At 61.8% G+C, this 18,532-nt stretch overlaps 3 protein-coding genes across 8 annotated transcripts; 1 reads left to right on the top strand and 2 right to left on the bottom strand.

Moving 5' to 3' along the window:
• Positions 1-71: 71 nt before the first annotated feature.
• CFL1 (cofilin 1) lies at positions 72-1,570 on the bottom strand. 2 transcript variants are annotated; one of them, XM_074231047.1, is made up of 4 exons: positions 1,491-1,570; positions 548-855; positions 387-463; positions 72-273 (listed from the first exon to the last, which is right to left on the bottom strand). In XM_074231047.1, exons 1-4 carry the CDS (start codon positions 1,491-1,493, stop codon positions 161-163), a joined length of 501 nt encoding a protein of 166 aa, XP_074087148.1. In that variant the 5' UTR covers positions 1,494-1,570; the 3' UTR covers positions 72-160. The 2 variants fall into 2 exon arrangements, with proteins under 2 accessions (XP_074087148.1, XP_074087147.1); XM_074231046.1 differs by lacking the exon at positions 1,491-1,570 and having other exon boundaries at positions 548-1,344.
• Positions 1,317-13,509, top strand: MUS81 (MUS81 structure-specific endonuclease subunit). 5 transcript variants are annotated; one of them, XR_012477281.1, is made up of 17 exons: positions 1,317-2,820; positions 2,928-3,060; positions 3,762-3,856; positions 4,665-4,763; positions 4,889-4,957; positions 5,251-5,339; positions 5,432-5,581; positions 5,731-5,814; positions 6,081-6,202; positions 6,284-6,381; positions 6,621-6,737; positions 6,827-6,922; positions 7,014-7,127; positions 7,222-7,325; positions 8,778-8,861; positions 10,526-10,885; positions 13,012-13,509. XR_012477281.1 is itself a non-coding variant. In XM_074231042.1 (16 exons), exons 1-16 carry the CDS (start codon positions 1,696-1,698, stop codon positions 10,545-10,547), a joined length of 2,601 nt encoding a protein of 866 aa, XP_074087143.1. In that variant the 5' UTR covers positions 1,317-1,695; the 3' UTR covers positions 10,548-10,955. The 5 variants fall into 5 exon arrangements, 3 of the variants coding, with proteins under 3 accessions (XP_074087143.1, XP_074087142.1, XP_074087141.1); XR_012477282.1 differs by lacking the exon at positions 13,012-13,509 and adding an exon at positions 11,966-12,232; XM_074231042.1 differs by lacking the exon at positions 13,012-13,509 and having other exon boundaries at positions 10,526-10,955.
• On the bottom strand, positions 9,399-17,965 carry EFEMP2 (EGF containing fibulin extracellular matrix protein 2). The gene is made up of 11 exons (XM_074231043.1): positions 17,874-17,965; positions 16,740-16,839; positions 16,210-16,258; positions 13,792-14,022; positions 12,329-12,451; positions 12,077-12,193; positions 11,747-11,866; positions 10,795-10,914; positions 10,584-10,710; positions 10,063-10,258; positions 9,399-9,643 (listed from the first exon to the last, which is right to left on the bottom strand). The coding sequence occupies exons 2-11, from the start codon at positions 16,836-16,838 to the stop codon at positions 9,482-9,484; spliced, it is 1,344 nt and encodes a 447-aa protein (XP_074087144.1). The 5' UTR covers position 16,839; positions 17,874-17,965; the 3' UTR covers positions 9,399-9,481.
• Between the last annotated feature and the right edge of the window lie 567 nt (positions 17,966-18,532).

Below are 18,532 nucleotides of genomic sequence, written 5' to 3'. Positions count from 1 at the left end.
GTCAGGGGTCGGGGCGGTTTGGCAAACGGGTGAAGGGATTTGCCCTGCCCCTGCAAGGATCCCCCCAGCCCCTCGGGTCTGGCAGGACGGGGGCAGCCTGCTCCCCCACCGGGCTCGGGCGGCCCCGGGGGCCCCAGCAGGGGAGCCGGAGGTGGGAGACTCACAAGGGCTTCCCCTCCAAGGAGATCACGGCATTGCCCCCCAGCTTCTCGGCCAGGGTACAGCGATCCTTCACCTCCTCGTAACAGTTGGCTTGTAACTCGTGTTTGATTCCTGTGAGAAGGAAGGGGATGGGGGATCAGAGCCGAGGAGGGATCTGGCCCACCCCGGCTTTCCAGATAAAACACCATCGGTGGTCGGACTCCGCCCGGGCACACGGCACACACCTGTCAGTTTCTTCTTGATGGCGTCCTTGGAGCTCGCGTAGATCATTTTGCTCTTGAGGGGGGCACACTCGGGAGCCCTGGAGGGAGAGAGCAACAGTGAGGAAGGATGGCGGGGCGCAGCCCCTCCCGGCCCAGCGCCCGCCAGCGCGGGGACCACTCACCAGAAGATGAAGACCAGGTCCTCCTTCTTGCTCTCCTTGGTCTCGTAGGTGGCGTCGTACAGGGCGTAGCGGCAGTCCTTGTCCGGCAGCATCTTGACGAAGGTGGTGTAGGGGTCGTCCACGGTCTGGCCCACGTCGCCCACCAGGATCTCCTTGCCCTCCTCCAGCACGATGTTCTTCTTGTCCTCGCTCAGGCAGAACAGCACCGCCTTCTTGCGCTTCTTCACCTCCTCGGGGGTCGACGACTTGCGCACCTTCATGTCGTTGAACACCTTGATCACCCCGTCCGAGACAGCCACCCCAGAGGCCTGCGGGCGCGGGAGCCGGTCAGCGGGGCGCCTCCGCCCGTCTTCCCGCCGCCCCGGGACCTGAACTCGGGCTTCCGGCCTCCCGGGCCGGCGCTTGGGGAGAGCGGGCAGGCGGGGGCTCCCCGAGGCCCGGGCGGGGGGGGGGGGACCAGCTCGGGCCCCCTCAGGAAGGGGCGCCCGAGCCCCGGTGGGGTCCGGCCCGCCGCTGCCCCCTTCCGGCCCCGCTGCGGCATCGGGGAGCCGCGTGCTCCGGCCCAGCGCGCCCCCTCCCTCCCCCCTGCTTCCCTTCAGGCCTCGGCGGCCCGCGCATGCGCGACGCCCCCGGGCACGGGCCTGGCGCGCCCCTGACACCCCCCAGCACCACTTAACGGCCGGGAGGGGGAGGGTCGCGCGCGCCCGCTCTGCCCAACAGCCGGCAACGTCAGACGAGCGCGCGCCCGGCCCGCCGCCCGCCCGGCGCGCGAGCCCCTCCATCCGCCGGTGTGGGCCCGGCGCCCCAGGAGGGGGAGGGGAGGGATGGAGGACTGCGAAGAGGATGGAGAGGGCGGAGGGCGCCGCCCCGCCCGCCGCGCCGCCTCCGCGCCACCCCCGATCCCGGGCGCGGGCCCCCGCGGCCCTCTCGGACCCGCGCTCACCATGGTTCCGGAAGGAGCGAGCGAGCGAGGGAGGGAGGGTGAGGGAGGAACGAGGGCCACAGGAGAGGAAGGAGCCGCCGCTCCGCCGCCGCCGCCGCCTGGAGCCGACTGAACGCGGCCTCTCCCGGCCCCTTCCGTTTAGTAGGAGCCGCACAATGAGAGGCGGGGCGAGCTTCCGGCTCTCCGGGGACGGGGCCGACGGGAAATGGAGTTCGGAGGCGCTGCGCCGCCCCGGGGCACGTCGGGAAATGGAGTCTTCCCCTCGGGCCCGGCGGCGGGTCGGCCTCGGGCGTCCGGCCTCCCGCGGCGCGGGGCGGGGCCAGAGGCGGCGGCGGCGCGTCCCTATTGGCTAGCGTCGCGGCCGCTCTGCGGCGCCCGCTCGGGGCCCCGGGGCCCGTCCTCCCCCGCCCCGCGGACAAAGGCCCGGAGCCGCCGGGGGAGGGGCAGGGGGCCGGGGCCCCTCCCGTCCACTCGGATCCGGGGGTGCCGGAGACTTCCGGGGCCGGGCCGGCATCCCAACCCCCACCCCCGTTTCCGTGTGAGGAAACTGAGGCCCAGAGCAGCCTGCGGGCGGTCCGGGCCACGCGGCCCGAGCGGGGCGGGGGGGGGGAGGGGAGGGGGCGCGGGCTCGGCGCCGGCCCGGCTCGGGGATGCCCCACATTGCCTTATTAGGGCATCAGCCGGGCGGGGGCGGGGCCGGGAAGAGCGCCGGGCGCCGCGCCTTATAAGGAAGCGGAGCCTTATTTGGCGGCCGCGGAGGGCCGGCCTCCGCGGCCCGCTGGATCCCGACTTCCGGGTCCCCTCCCCCTCCCCAGCAGGTGCCCAGAGCGCGGTGGGTGCGTGCGCCGCAGCAGAGCCCGGCTCCGAGCGGCCTGCCTCCGCCCTCCCGCCACAGGGGGCGCTGCTGGCGCCCTCCGCCCGCCCGCGCGGCGCGCCGGCCCCTCCGCTCTCCGCCTTTCGGGATGCGGAAGAGGCGGAGCCTCAGCTTCCGCGTGCCCCGGAAGGGAGAGCCCAACTACTGAGAGCCGCGGGGGCGGCTCGGCGAGAGACCCGGCGCTCGGAAGCGACCATTCGGGGCCGGGGGGGGGGGCGACGCCTGCACCTTCCAGGGCCCAGGCCGGGAGAGCGGGGCGGAGCCTCGGGCCACGTGGGCCGCAGTCGGAGCCGGGGCGGCCGCGGCCCGGCTCGGAGGATGGCGCCCCCCGCGCCCCGCCTGGGCCGGAAGCGGCCGCTGCCCGCCTGCGCCAACCCGCTCTTCGAGCGCTGGCTCCGCGAGTGGCGGGACGAGGCGGCCGGCCGGGGCCTGCGGACGCGCTTCGTCTACCAGAAGGTGGGGGCGGGGCGGGGCCGGCGGGCGGGGCGGGGCCGGCGGGCGGGGCGGGGCCGGCGCGCCCCCCCCCCCCCCGCGCCCCCGCCCGACTCCCCGTGCCCCCCCAGGCCCTGCGCTCCCTGCGGCGCTACCCCCTGCCCCTGAGCAGCGGCCGCGAGGCCGGGATCCTGCAGCACTTCGGGGACGCGCTGTGCCGGCGGCTGGACGGGCGGCTGGAGCGGCTGCGGGCCGGGGGCCCAGGTGATGCAGACCCCCGTTCTGCCATCTCCAAACCCTGCCACTCCCTCTTCTACGCCCCGCCCCCGGCATTCCCTGTTCTACCCCCCAGCCCTGGCATTCCCTGTTCTACCCCCCAGCCCTGGCATTCCCTGTTCTACCCCCAGCCCTGGCATTCCCTGTTCTACCTCCCCAGCCCTGGCATTCCCTCTTCCACCCCCCAGCCCTGGCATTCCCTGTTCTACCCCCAGCCCTGGCATTCCCTCTTCTAGCCCCTAGCCCTGGCATTCCCTGTTCTACCCCCAAGCCCTGGCATTCCCTGTTCTACCCCCAGCCCTGGCATTCCCTCTTCTAGCCCCCAGCCCTGGCATTCCCTGTTCTACCCCCAGCCCTGGCATTCCCTGTTCTACCCCCAAGCCCTGGCATTCCCTGTTCTACCCCCAAGCCCTGGCATTCCCTCTTCTACCCCCCAGCCCTGGCATTCCCTCTTCTACCCCCCAGCCCTGGCATTCCCTCTTCTACCCCCAGCCCTGGCATTCCCTCTTCTACCCCCAAGCCCTGGCATTCCCTTTTCTACCTCCCCAGCCCTGGCATTCCCTCTTCCACCCCCCAGCCCTGGCATTCCCTGTTCTACCCCCCACATGCCCCGGCCCCCCCACATTCCTTGCCCTAAGGCCCTCCCCTACTCTTCAAAGCCTGTTCTGATGCTGAGCCTCCCTACCCAGGCCTGGACATGCTGCCAGTCTCTGAGCTCCCACGGGCAGAGTCGAGCAGACCCTCGGAGGATGCAGCCCTTCCACAGGGGGTGAGAAGAGACCCCGTAAGCCTTGCCGAATTTGGGGGATGGGGACCTCTGGAAGGAGAAAAGCTCAGGGCAACCATTAACAGCTCCATCAGCCTTCCTTTAGCTATTCCTGCCATCCAGGCTGGGGGGGTTCAAGGGGGACAGTCCTGTCCTCGGAGGAGCCAAGTCTGCCAAGGACAGTGGTCTGGAGGCAGCAAGTGCCAGGGAGCAGCAGAGGGAGCAGCTGGGGAGGGGTCAGGAGGCCCTTGCTTCTTCTGGGTCTTCCCCCACCAGCTGAGATACAGGGTGGGGGGAAGAGGGGGCAGGGCCATCCAAAGGTGGGAGCTTCGGGGTCTCAAGCCCCAGAGAGTAGGTGATGCATGGCAGGAAAGGGAGGGGCACACCGGCAGAGTCAGGCTTGAGGGAAATCCCTTTGGCAGTTAGTTGTAAGGGGTCTGGAGGCCGGGTCGAGGCAAGACAGACTGTGCCAGAGGGGGTACCCTGGATGAGTGTGGAGGGGGGCCATGGGACCAACACTTGATGGGACTTGCCCCTGAAGGGCTCCGTGGAGGGGAGGACAGGGTTAAAGATGCCCAAAAGGTTGGGGGAGGGGAAAGTAGTTCAGGAGAAAGACCAAGGCTCAGATGGTGCAGTAACACTTGAACCCTGGTGAGGTCACTAAAAACTGGTGTCGAGAAAGCTCAGGCCCAGGCTCTTGGAGTTCTAGCAAAGTCTTGAGACCCAGGGGCAGAGTTCCCCGTCAGGGATGAGGAGACAAGGGGGGGGCCCAGCCTCTGTCCTGGGTCCTCTGGACTCAGCAAAGCCTCTCTTCTGCATCGGGCAGGGGCCAGACTGGCCCACGGCTGGCCGCCACAGCAGCTACCGGCCACCGAGAGGCTCCGCTGCGCGAGCTCTGCTGCTGATTCTCTACAAGGAGCAGCTGGTGAGCCTGGGATGGGGGTGGGTTGAGGGGGGAGAACGGGCATAGCCCAGGGGGAATTTGCTGAGGCCGGGCAGGTGTGGCACGGTGCCCCCAGGGCTCACTGACCTCTCTGTCTCTTTTTTTAGGATCCCAAATGCCCAGGGTCCCTGACCAAGGAGGAGCTACTGAGGAGGTGGGAACAGGATGCCCCCAGGGTAAGAGTGCAGGGTGGCAGGGCTCCCGACAGGGCTGGATGGGGGGTTGCCATCTCTTTTGTTCTGTCTTGACAGCACAGGGACTGGCCAGTTTCTTTGCCATGTGATGCTGCCAACTCCTAATTTTATGGAGTAGGGAAAGTAAGCTTGGAGAAGAGAAGCAAATCTTCTAAGAACCCCCCCCCCAGTGGGTTTCACAGCCAGATCCGCTGACTCTGGGGCCTTTCCATTGAATCCTGGGGGTGATCCTTGGCTACCCCCACCTCTTAGGCCTGTTCTCCCTCATCTGCCAGGTGGCCCTCAGCCACAGCAGCCAGCCCTGGCCGGCCCTGCGCACTCTCCTTCACAGAAGCCTCATCCAGAAGACCCAGCAGCCGGCTAGGTGAGGCCTAGCATGGGGGCTGGCACCTTGCCAGGGCTCTGAGCTGGGGCACTGGGGGCCACCACCTCCCTTGGATCTCCTGCCTCCCTCAGGTATTCACTGACCCCCAAGGGGCTGGAGCTCAGCCAGAAGTTGGCAGAAGCTGAAAGTCTGCAGGAGCCGCTTGCTGGCCTTGGGTTGAGATCCAGCCAGTTCCCTGGAAGAGAGGCAGAAGATGGACCCCAAGGAGCTGGGGCTCGCCTGTGAGTGTCCCCCAAGTCGGGGCTGGGGCCTTGGCCTCCTGCCTTCTGGGCAGCCGCCCTCTTCTTGGAACTGCTCCCAGTCCCCTGCCGAGCCCCAAAGGAGGGTGTGGTGGGCTTGGGCCTCCTCACAGTCCCCTCTGTCCTCCCAGGACCCCAGCTGCAGAACCACCCCTTGAACTGGGGCCAGGGGAGTACAGGATCCTCTTGTGTGTGGACATCAGCGAGACCACAGGGTGAGTGGGAAGTGAGTGTGGGGGGCACGGGCTCTGTTGTGCACCCTACGTCCTTAAAGCTTCCTGAGCAGCTTTAGCCAGCTCTGAGAATCCCTCATCTGCTTTACGGTCCCCCCAATTCTTATGATCACTGATCCAAGGCCCCTCCAGTACTGACATCCCTTGTTCCAAACTTCCCCTCCCCCCCAATCCCCACCCGCCCCGGTAGCTTAGAGTCAAGGTATGGGGAGGGCACGTTTATGACCTGGGCTCTCTTTGTGTCGCAGGAGCAGCCATCGACCACAGATTCTGAGGGAGCTGCAGCGCCTGGGGGTCCCCTATGATGTCCGGAAGTTGCACGTTGGGGACTTTGTTTGGGTGGCTCAGGAGACGAGACCAAGAGAGCCCAGTAAGGCAGGGGAGTGGCTTATGGGGCTGGGGGAAGGGGAACATGGTGGAGGGCAGAGCCAAGGAAGCCCTTCCTCCCCAGCCCAGCCCAGTGAACTTGTCCTGGACCACGTGGTTGAGAGGAAGCGCCTGGATGACCTGTGCAACAGCATCACTGATGGTCGCTTTCGGGAGCAGAAGGTAGGAAGGGGCCTGGGGGGGGGGGGGTGTGCATGCAGGACCCCCAAATTCTCTGCACCTCAGACTCTAGAGTCATTCCTCCTGACCTTGGGCAGGTCCTTCTCTCCTGGGCCTTAGTTTCCAAACTCTGCTGAGCATGTGGGATGTGGTGGGTAAAACCTCATAACCCTGAGATCTAGGGAGGAATAGGGAAGGGCACAGGCTGGGCCCCCAAACCTGACCTGACCCAACTTCCTCAGTTCCGCCTGAAACGCTGTGGCCTCAGCCAGAGGGTGTACCTGGTGGAGGACCACGGCTCTGCCCACAGCCTCAGTCTCCCCGAGAGTACGCTGCTGCAGGCAGTCACTAACACCCAGGTGAGTTGGGGAGGGGGGAGGGGCCTGGGGCCCCAGGGGAGCTACTGGTAAGGCCCCCCCCACCTCTTACACCACTCCTCCCCTCTCAGGTGATTGATGGCTTCTTTGTGAAACGCACAACCGATCTGAAGGAATCTGCTGCCTACCTGGCTCTTCTGACTCGAGCCCTACAGAGACTCTATGTGGTAATGGGGGGCTGCTGCTGCTGTTAGTGGGGGGGGGGGGGCTGATGGGTGGGGATCCTAGAAGGTCCAATCCACATCTTTTCTTTCCTAGGGCCAGACTCTGCGGTGTCGACCCTGGGGAGAAGAGGGAGACCCTGGGGCCAAGACCCCACCCTGTTCCCTCTTCACCTTCAGGGACTTCAATGAAGGGGCCATGAAAAACAAGGTGAGACCCTGACCCCTCCTCACCTTTCCCCTCTCCCAGGCTCCCCAGCCTCGGGGGCTTCCTCCTGAGGTTCTCACCTTCCCTCCCCTGCCAGGCCCAGTCTGTGAGCGAGGTGTTTGCCCGGCAGCTGATGCAGGTGCGGGGGGTGAGTGGGGAGAAGGCTGCCGCCCTGCTGGAAAAGTATAGTACCCCTGCCAGGTAGGTAGGCCGGGCCTGAGACCCCGTCCTAGTCCCCTTCCTTCCCCCCCCCGCCCCCCCCACCCCGGCCTTTACTGATGGAATTTAGAATGAGGGGAAAAAACCTTTGTCGTTTCCTTAGTCATGTGACAGGACAGTTTTGCAGCCTCTGGCTGGACACTGTCAGAGATTCCCCAGGGCTGAGGGATGAGGGGGCATGGAGTCCTAGAAACCCTGGTTCCCATTTCCTAGTTCAGTGACCAGCCTCAGTTTACCCATCTGTCAGAGAGAGACGTCTTCCAGCATGGAATGGGAGAGCACTTGGGTTGGCTCCAGAAATGACATGATCCCTGGAGACCCCAGCTTCCCTGGCTTCCAGGGGCTCACGTGCTCCCCTATGGGGTTTTGTGCCTGAAGCCCCCGGGAGGGGAAGAGCCAAGCATCCCAGGAGGGGGAGGGGCAGCAAAGGCCAGGAGGGAGGAGAGCAGAGCCTTCAGTGCCCAGAGTGCTCTTCCTGTGGCCAAAGTGACCCGAGTCAGCTAGCCTGAGCGGAGATCAGGGAAGTTTGGGCTGTGGGATGGGTCAGGAGAGGAGCTGGGAGCATTTGGGGTGTTGCACCTTGGGGGCGCAATGCTGAGCGTAGCAGAGCAGAGCCCAGGATGGAATCTTGCCGGGCACGGCCAGGTTGGGGGGTGAATGTGGAGATCCAGCCCAAGAGTCTGAGAAGCGGTCAGACAGGGAGGAGGTCAGGAGGGACCGCAGCGTCAGATCGGGCTGAGAAGAGGCCATTGGATCTGGCAATTAAGAGGTCAGAGCCGTTATGGTGGAATGGTGAGGCAGGGGAAGTGGAGACTTCAGAATTGGGGGAGGCCATGAAGGGGGGCGAGATTTAGGGCAGTTATTCACAGAGGGTAATGAGGTGGTCTGAAGGCTGCTCTGGATGGGGAAGCCGGGCATGGATTGCTGGTTGAAGGGGGTCTGTTGGTGGGGTGGTGCAGGGTCCTGGGTTTGAGAGAGGCCACATTTCTAGAGTCTGGTGAGTTGGGGGTTCATGAGGTTTTCAGATAACCTGAGGGGATGAGGAGCGCACAGCAGAATAAGAGGTAGGGGTCTCAACTGAGAGTGGAACTACAAGAGGCTCAAGGAGGGAAAAACGGAATCGGTGAGGAGAGGTAGAAGAACCCTGTGAGGGAGGCCAGGTGGTATTCAGGTTTTACAGAAAGGGGAAGCTGAGTCTGAGAGGTTAAGGGATCTCCCACGGTCACACAGCAGAAGTGGGGTTTGAATCCTCTCTGGGCCCCACATCCCTGGTGGCCTCTCTCTCAGCTCTGGGGGTTGAGGTTGGCTTCCCCACCTGGACTCAGCCCTGGGCACAGGGATAGCTGCCCACCTGAAAATTGGTGGCCCTTAGGGGAGAGTGCAGCGTCTCTGCCACCACTGGGCTTTTCAGAGCGCCGTCTGTCTTGTGCCCAGCCTCCTAGCCGCCTATGATGCCTGCGCCGGCCCCCAGGAGCAAGAGAAGCTGCTGAGCTCCATCAAGTGTGGGCGCCTGCAGAGGTGAGGGCCTGGGGGCTCCAGGGGTCGGGGGAGGGAGCCTTGGCCAGGCTCCCCAATCACCCTTCTCTGCCCTCCTTACAGGAACCTGGGCCCGGCCCTGAGCCGGACCCTGTGCCAGCTTTATTGTACCCCTGGACCACTGCCCTGAGCCCAGCCTGGAGGAGATGTGGCGCAAGGCCCAGGGTTGGGGGTGGGGAATTGGACAAGAACCATTCTGGATCTAATAAAAGTCTCAAACCGCTGGTTGTTGATTCTGCTGGGGGTGGGTGATCAGTGCCAGGAGTCGTGAAGCTCCCCTCCATCTCTTTAAAGGGCTGTGTGAATGTGGGCTGTCCCCTGTGGGGTGTCGCCCTGCCCCCTCCAAGGCCTTCAGTCAGGACAAGCCCTCCCCTGCAGTGTTGGGCAGCCACCTCAGCCCCTTCCTCACCCAACAGAAGAAGTATAGGGCCAGCAAGGGGGGGGGGTGTCCCTTTCCCTGACTGACGGTCCACGAGGGTTGGTGTTTTCTCTCCCCACAGCCAGCAGTCCTGCCAGATTTTTCTCTTTTTATTGATTTTTCTCTATTCCTGAACAGCTTCTGATGTTTTCCCTAGGAAGACCCCCTTCCCTCCCCCAGGCCCCTAGAAGGCATAGGCCCCCACAAAAACAGTGAGCCTCAGCACCGAGCTGGCCCGGTAGCTCATGAGGGAGTTCATGGTGACCATCTCCAAGTCCAGTACGTATTCGCGAGGCCCTGTCACAGGCCGCGCCAGAACCAGCATTGCGCTAATGTTGTTGATTTGCTGTAAGAGATGGAGTGACAGAGCTCAGACACAAGGGGGACCAGGCCCCTTTGCCAGACTCCCCTTCTTTACAGAGGTCCTGCCCCCGCCCCAGAACTCACTACTTTCAGGGAGGAGGGGGTCAGGCTCCTTTGCCACCCTGGGCCTCAGTTGCTTCTCTCTAAAATAGGTTCAGTTCCAGTCTCTGTGGTCCCTTCTGGCCCCAGACCGTTTAAAGGCTCACCTTCGACCCCTCCCTCCCTCCCTCCTCAGGACCCCCCAGACAACATCTGATCTCTAGTCCTTGGGGTAAATTCTAGGCCAGAAACTCCCCAATGGACAGGGACCCCCCCATGGCCTGACCTCCAGCCTTCAGAGATGGAGGTGGGGGGCAGGAAACCCCAGCTCCCAGACATTTCTGCCCTGGGCCAGCACCATACCCGGATGTAGAAGTCTCCCTGGGGGTTCCCAGCTCGGATCTGGAAGGCATTATAGGCGCCGGGGTAGACAGAGGTGGCCTGGATCTGGAAGACATCGGCAGGCACGCTGCGCTCCGATGTGATGCTCATGTAGCGGTGCACTATGGAGGAGGGCTGCTCCCGGCAGCGGGGGTCCGATGCTGGGCAGAGGCACCGGCTGGAGGGCCATGGAACCGGCATTCAGGCCAGGCCAGGGCCCCCCTCCCCGGCTCACAGAATGGTCCCAGGGACCAGCCTGGCAGCTGTCTCCCCCTGCCAGCCAGGAGGGTGCAGCCCGCAGCCCAAGGACTGCCCCCATCTCTCAGAGTCTTCTCTCTCTCTCTCTCTCTCTCTCTCTCTCTCTCTCTCTCTCTCTCTCTCTCTCTGTCTCCATCTCTCACTACTTCCTCTACCAGCTCTCAGACTGTATTCTCTGTTCCACTAGTTTTGAGGAACCTCAGCTCTAGGGGAGGAAGGTGCCCAGGCTGCCCGGATGGACTCACTTGTCGGACACCTGGACGTAGGGCTCCGAGCAGCGATTGGTCTCCATACAGCGATAACCCCCATGGAAGTTGACACAGCTCTGGCCATCTGAGCACTGGTGGGCCCCAGACTCACACTCATCTATGTCTGCCAAAGGGGAAATGTCAGGGGTGGCCTGGGCACCAAGCATGTGCCCCCCAAGCTGAACCCACTGCCCCTAGCCCAGCAGACCTTGACAGAGACGAGTGCCCAGCAGCTGGTAACCTTGGGGGCAGTGGCAGGAGAAGCGTCCTGGCTCATTGGAGCAGTGATACTGGCAGAGGTAAGAGGAATGTCTGCATTCATCAATGTCTGCAGGGGATGGACAGAGTGGGGGATGGCAGGAAGTCAGGTGAAGGGCTGCTGGTCTGGGGGGCAGGGAAGGGATGGGGGGCTGGGAGTGGGAGGGACAGGGCCACAGCAGATGGAGCCCTAGAAAGACAGCAGCGCCAGAGGAAGGACTTGGCTCCAGGAAGCCTTCCCCGATACTCAAGCCCACCCAGAGTTCTCCATGCTCTGCTTCAGTTAGTTGAGTATGGGAGGCAGGGGAGTTGGCAGCTGCCATTTGCCAAGAGCTTGGCCAGGCAGACCCCGGCACCCACCAACCAGCCCATCCTCTCCAAGGGGCTAAGGGAGCACAAGATGAGGGCCAAGGAGGCCAGGGGCAGAGCCAGCCCAATGGATGTGAGCTTCAGATGTGTTTGTTCAAGTGAATAGAGTGAAACCCGCCCCCCCCAACTGTTCTGTCTGCCCAGCCCTGGGCCCCCTGGCTACAAGGTCCTGGACAGACCCCCTTTCACTAGGGTTCTGGCTTTTTAATTTGACAGAGGGCCTGGCTTCAAAGCTTTTGAGATCCTTTCCAGCTCTGACCACTGACATTCTTGGACCCTCCAGGATCTCCCATCCCAAGTCCTTGGGGATCTCTCAGCTCTCACATTCCTGGCTCCCCCCCCCAGCACCCACAACCCCCATCTTATGGATGTTCTACACTGGTAGTTCTACTCTAGCTCGGAGGGTCAATGCTTCTTTAACCTTCTCCTGCCCTAAGGCAACCATGACTCTCATCTTGTGTCAGCCACTGTCCGGTGGGCCTCCCTGGAGCAGGGCCTGGGGCAGAGCAGTCACCCCTGGGGGGGCCAGTCACCGTTGCAGGAGAAGCCATCCCGATGGAGTTCATAGCCTTGGTTGCAGCGGCAGAGGAAGGTCCCATAGGAGTTGAAGCAGCGTTGCTCACAGGGTGCCCCCATCTCACACTCATTCACATCTAGAGGTAGCAGAAGCCAGGCCCAAGGTCAGGGGGGACCTCAGCAGAGGGCAGAGCAGCAGGACCCCCTCCCCAATCCCTCCTCCATCCCACCACCAGGATGCCACCATGCAGGTTGGAGTGCCTCACCCTATCCTGAGGCTTGGTCTCCGGGATGCCACAGTTCCATCCAACTGCCCCCCCACCCCCCCTTCTCACAAGTGACCTCACCTACGCAGGAGCGATTATTGGGCCCAAGCTGGAAGCCAGGCTCACACTGGCAGGTGAAGGAGCCGGGAACGTTGACACAGCGGTGCTGGCAATAGCGATAGCGGCATTCATCTATGTCTGGGGGGGGGAGGCCGAGGGCAGGCGTTTTGGAAGGACAACAATGAAGAAGATTAGGGGTACCCAGATGTCCTTTGCTGTCATTTTCAGGGGAGCAGGAATGGGGGAGGCAGAGGGAGGGGGCTCTGGGCTTACCCACACACTCGGAGCCCGTTTTTCTGTAGCCGTCAGGGCAGGAGCAATGGAAGGACCCAGGTAGGTTGTGGCATTCTTGGCTGGGACGGCAGTCATGGAGACCAAGCTCACACTCGTCTATGTCTGGAACCCAGAAACAGAGGTAGAGACAGGGTGTAGACCCAGGACTAGGTGGGTGCTCCTGAACAGGTGCCAACCAGGGAAGAGGAGAGATTTGCCAGGCTGCTGGACTTCGCCCAGCTGAGACCAGTCTGAAGCCAGATGGCCTCCCTCAAAGCCACCGAGAAGTGGGAAGGCTGCCATAAGGGCTGAGGACTCTGGGGCCCTCCCCTGACTGGTTCTAGGTCCAAAATGCAGGGAGACCCCAAATTGTTGCTTGCAGACATATGTATGGACTGGAGGCAATGTCCTGGCTGGTCCTTCTGCTCCCAACCTCAGATTCTTTTTCATGACAATCAGGGAGCATTGTGGGAACCAAGATGAGGCTTTAGGTCCAGGGACCCACATCTCTCTGATAATCGGGGATTAAGCAAAAACTATAAAGGATTATCTAGCCACAACCCAAGTAGTTAGCCGCCTGGGACCCCGAACCACATGATTACAGCTAAACGAGAAAAATGAAAGACAGTCTTAGCTGGGTGGGGATGTTTGACTTTTTACCTTTCTCGCCTTCCCTGCCCTAGGCCCTGAAGGAGAGGGGCTGTCCCTCCTTTACCAAGGCCGGCCAGCTGGGCCGGAGAGTGGCTGAGGGCCCTGAAGAGGAAGAACAGAGGAGGCCTGGCAGAGGGCAGCAGAGAGCAACCACAGAGCCCAGGGAGGGAGATGGGCTGCCCATGGATGGAGAAGGGAGACAGGAGAGCTGGAGGAGGGGACACCCAAGAAAGAAGAACGAGTGGATCGCCCTCGTCACCCGTGTCCCTCCACACATGTGTTTCCTATGTGGTGCCCGGGTCACTTGGTCCTCCACTTCCCCTGTGTGAGCCATAGACATGCCACCAAAACTGCCCTTCACCAGTGGGTACACAGACTGCCCAAGCAAAATTAGCAGTCTGACCCCTGAACTTCCAGCTTGGAGCTGCTTTCTCGGGGTGCTGCCTAGGACTGGCCGAGTGGAGGAGCTACTGCAGATGAGCAGGGAGGTGGGGAGCCAACTGGGGGCAGGAAGAGTGTGGAGGTAGCTGGGATTCCTTGGGTAGGGGAAGGGAGGGAGAGGATTTGGAACTGAAATAAAAATAATCTAAAAGTCTTTATGCTTAAAATAAATGAAAAATTTCAGACAACCCAGGACAATGGAGAATGCATTGTTCTGATGGTTGCCCTTGATTATCTCAAACTCATCATGGCCCAGACTGAATCCCCATCTCTCCCCTATTTCCAGAAAACACAGCACCCACTTGCCCTGGACAGGAAGTTGGGGGAGAACCCCCCCCATGTGAATGGTCCTCCCTGGGCCCCACACTCACCCACACAGTTGTCTTGGTCATCAGGCTCATAGCCCTGCAGGCAGGGATTGGGACGGGGTGGCCCAGGGGCTGGAGGTCTGGGAGGCCTTGGCCGGGGAGGGGGACCACCTTCTGAATGGACATCATTGATGACAGCAGCTGAGCGAGGCAGGCAGAGGTAGCCCCCATAGTGGTTGATACACTTCATCTCCCCTTTACATGCATCAGGGATGGTCTCGCACTCGTTCACATCTGGGGGCAAAGTAGAATGGGGAGACTGTTGGGCAAGGGGGTGCAGCTCAGCAAGCTCCAGCCAAACAGAACCAAGGACAAGGGGTTCACTCTGACACTCCCTTCTGGGAGGAGGAGGCTGCGATATGGGGCTCCCTTTGAAATGGAGAATCCAGGACCCTCAGAGAGAAAACAACTTAGACAAGACCACACAGCCAGGAGGTGATCACAGGGATGGGAGCTAGACACGACTCTGGAGAAGTCCAGGCTATCCCCCATCTCACAGTTGGAGAAGCTGAGGCACAGGGAGGACAAAGGACTTGCCCAGTTTTTCTTGGCTTCTGGCTCAGGATCAGTCCCAGGGTAGACTGGCATTTCTACATAGGAGTGCCAGGGCTCTTCAGATCCCAGATTGGAGACTGCCTCTGTTTGTCCCATTGCTTGTCTTCCTGGCAGACTCAGGACCCCCCACCAAAGCACTGCATTCTAGGCCTCTTCCCAAGCACCCTGATCCTAGAAATAGCCCCACCTATTCCCTGCTGCCCATCCCCACCCCAAGGAATGACCTCATGCTCCAAGAGGTCTGTGACCCCAGAAATGGGGGGAGAGCTAGCAACGTGACTCAGCTTGGGCTGCTACAGCTGTTCCAGGGCCAGGGAAACCCAGCTGGCAGCCATGGCCAGTGTCTGTCTGGGGTGGAGGGAACAGGACCAGTCAACCTGCTATGAACCTGGCCTGCCAATCTCTGAGAAATCAGCCGGCTTTAGAGTGAAGCTTTCACAGACCAGAGAGCAGTGACCTGGCCCTGGGTCCAAGTTCAGGCATTCCGGGGCGTTCCATCCAGTTCTTGAAACCAACACATCCACAGTGGCTCTCCTGTTCCCCCTCAAAATTCCACCCCCAAACTTCTTTCCATCTGTTGAGGACATCCCCTTCTTTCCAATGGCTCACTTTTTTTTTGTTTGTTTTTTTGTTTTTAGGTTTTTGCAAGGCAAATGGGGTTAAGTGGTTCGCCCAAGGCCACACAGGTCATTATTAAGTGTCTGAGGCTGGATTTGAACTCAGGTCCTCCTGATTCCAGGGCTGGTGCTCTATCCACTGCACCACCTAGCCGCCCCTCAGTGACTCACTTTTACAAACCTGCCTCTTCCCTTTCCCTATAATGACCAAATCTAGTCACTGTTCACCCCCCCCCCAGCATCTTCCTTCTGTCCCCCTTTCTCTCCCCTCAACACAGCCACTCCTCCACTTCAGGCCCAGACTCCTAACTAGCCTCCCAGACTCTGGCTAATCTATCCTACACACACACACACACACACACACACACACACACACACACACACATATGCCAAACAGAGATATTCCCCAGCTCAAAAATATTCACTGGCTCCCTAGTGCCTCTGGGATGAAACAGAAGATACTCTGCAGCCTGGCTCCCCCACCACCTCTCCTGTCTCATGCCCTCATTCTCCCTCATGCACAGGAAGCTGGGGCCACCTCCTCCCGAGGCTCCCCCCCTCAGTCCTTGAAGCCTGCTACTTTAGACACTTTCTCTGCAGATTCTCTAGGTCTACTAAGGCCACCACTGACTTTCCTTCAGGTTCTGTCCGCTTTCTCTCATTAGAATACAAGCTCCCTGAAGGCAGGAACTGCCTCAGGTTGGTTTGGTCTTTTATCCTCTGGAAAGAGGCAGGTGTTTAGTTCGAGGATGCTCTAAAGATTTACCAGAAGCCTTGCATAACCCCCCCACATTGGCTCAGTAGTCTTGACATTCCACTTTTACAGATAAATAAGCCGTCAAGGGGCTCACTGTGCTGACCAGAGGAGACTTGGAGGATCTGAGCCCCTCAGCCCACCCATCCTACCTCTTGTACATCACATTAAGGCTCCTGCACCCTCATTTCAAGCTCTCCACACCCCTGATGCCTTCATAGAAAAGAGAACCCAGAAAGGCAGATAGAGGGATGACCCTGGGTTCAAATCCCAACTCAGAACCTCACGGCTACCTCTGGAACCCTAAGCAACTCATCCTGCCCCACCCTTCTCCCCCTTGAGGCCTCAGTTCCCTGGTCTGTAAATTCAGAGACTGCGCTATATGATGCCAAAGCTGCCTTCCCGGACAGTACCAGAGCCTTCGTTTATAGACCTTCCTCTTTGCCCAAGGCCGGGCGGGGGGGGGGGGTCCTCCCTGCCCTGCTCCATACTTACCCTTACAGTGCTGACTTTCTGTGTCCCACTCGTACCCGTCTGTACACTCCTAGAGCAGAGGAAGGAAGCAAGGTCAGGCTTGGGCCCAGCTCTAAGCGCCAACTCCAGAAGCCTTAGTCACTGGACCTAGGGAGGGCGATGGCTGGGGGCAGCTTTAAGGTCTGCTTATTGGATTCTCACAGGGACCCTCTAGACCAGTTGTGATGGTTATCTGAATGTTATAGATGGTAAAACTGAGGCAAGTGCAAAGTTTTGTCCAGCGTTACAAAGCCAGTATCAGCGGTAAGAGTTGGACCCAGGTCTTCCCAACCCCGAGTGCAATACTGGATCGACTATACCAGCTCACTCTTAGACACCACCTTTGGGCTTGGTTGGGAGATGGTGAGGATCCTCCCCAAACCCTGCCCCTACCTCTTCCCCTTCCCCCAGTCTCATCTCAGGACTCCTTTTCTCCCCCATCCACTCACCCCCTCAGTTTCCTGCTGCCCGCCCCCCCGCCCCAGCCCTGCCTCAAGTTCCAGAGTTCCCACCATGTAGCTGTCTGGCTCCTCAGGGTCCTGGGGAGATGCAGTGCCCAGAAGTAGCAGCAATAGTAGCTGCCCACGGAGAAAGGAGACAAGAGGGAGCATCCTAGGACCGAAAAAGGAGAGCCGTGCCTCAGGTTCCCCGGATGGGGCTCTCTGGAGACCCTGAGCCAGTCAGATCCTAGCCCTTGTGAGCTGCTCAGATCCATCTGCTGGGAAGCCCCAGCTCTCCCTCAGCTCCCACCCACACTAACTCAGCCCCAATTCCTCCTTGCAAACAAACCCCACACCTCCAGCCAGGGCCCCCCAAGGGAAGAGCGGGAGGCCTCCTGCCCATATCCACCGACCCTCATTCTCTTTCCAGGCCCCAGACATGCTTCGTGGTCCCAGGTCCCCTTCTGGATGGGGGGGACCTGACCACCCTAGCTCTCCCTTTAAGCACCAGGCCCCGCAGCCCTCAATGCCCCAAGAAAGCTCTCCCACAGAACCCTGATCTACCCTGGGCCAGCCTCTCTCAGAACTGTGGGGCTATGGAGGTTCTCTGGGGCCCCCCTCCCCTTCAGTTCTCCCCTTGTAACCTAGCTCCTCCGGTGGGCTCTAACGTTCCCCAGAGAAGCCCGCTGTTCTGCCCCTCACCACTGCCCAGGAGACTGCACCCCCCTCTCCCTCTTTTGCCACTGGATCCAGGATAGTTCTTCCCCCTTCCCCAGCAGCCCCAGCTGTTCTGGGGCCCCCTCCCCCACAAATGCTTCCCACAGGACCCAGGCTTTTCTGGCGCTCAGCTCACCCAAAGGAAGTGTGGCTGACCCCCTTCTCGGGCCCCTGGTGCCATCTCCCCCTTGGACCCCGGCCTTCTGCTTTGAAGCTGAAGGCACTGGACCCCTGTGGTCAGCCTTACTCCCCGACTCCCCCAGGGGAAGTGGGACCACCCTCCGTCCCCAGGCCGGGACCAGTGAGCCCCTGCCCCCGCAGATTGCGTCCAAGGGGGGGGCTCCTGGCCAGGGCCAAGGAGGGGGACTCCGGGGGATCTCCAGCTCCCCAAACTTTCCCCTCCCCCCGCCAGTCCGCTGAGTCGGCAGTTTCCGCTCGGCGGGGGCCCTGGCCCCCAGCTGCCGGCCCCTCCGGGCTCCCCACACTTACTTGAGGCTGGGGCGTCCCCGAGCCCACCCCCCGCGGCCCCGGGGCTCCGGGCTGCTCTGAGCCTGTGGGCTTGGCGAGGCTCCGCTCCCCGGACAAGCGGCCCCAGGAAGCGGCCGCCCCCCGCCCCCCGCCCCCCAGCCCGCCCCGGACACGACACGGATTCCTGAGCCGGAGCCAGGGGGAGGGACCCGAGCCCGAAGGAGCCCACCGGCGGCCGGCCCCCCCTCCAGACCCACCCCGCTCCGCCCAGGAGCCTGGGCTGGCCAAGGCCAAGGCCAGGACCAGGGCCAGGATGGCCTCCCGCCTCGGGGCGCCTCGGAAACACGGGCCCCGAGAGAGCCTAGACACCCCAGAACTCAGGCCTGCAGTCGAGTCATCCAGACTTGGGGCGACCACTGGAAACCCAAACCCCTCATCTGTCAGACTGGAGCGGAACCACCCCGGGGCCCCCAAAGGCATCACCGCCGTCTTGAGATCCCCAAAGGCTCCCACTCACTTAGCTGGTCCACCCCCCCCCAAGCTGAAGCTGAGAGATCCTGGTTTCCCCAATTCCTCTGGTGCCACTTACCCCCCCCATACCCTTCCTGGCTTGAATCTGAGAAATCCTGGCCCTTCCCCACCCCCCCAAGTTTCAGATCCTGGTGTCTCCATCCCCAGAG

The sequence above is a fragment of the Macrotis lagotis genome, chromosome 3 (genome assembly GCF_037893015.1).
Source record: "Macrotis lagotis isolate mMagLag1 chromosome 3, bilby.v1.9.chrom.fasta, whole genome shotgun sequence".
NCBI lineage: Eukaryota > Metazoa > Chordata > Mammalia > Peramelemorphia > Peramelidae > Macrotis > Macrotis lagotis.
This window is presented reverse-complemented; position numbering and strand designations above follow the sequence as displayed.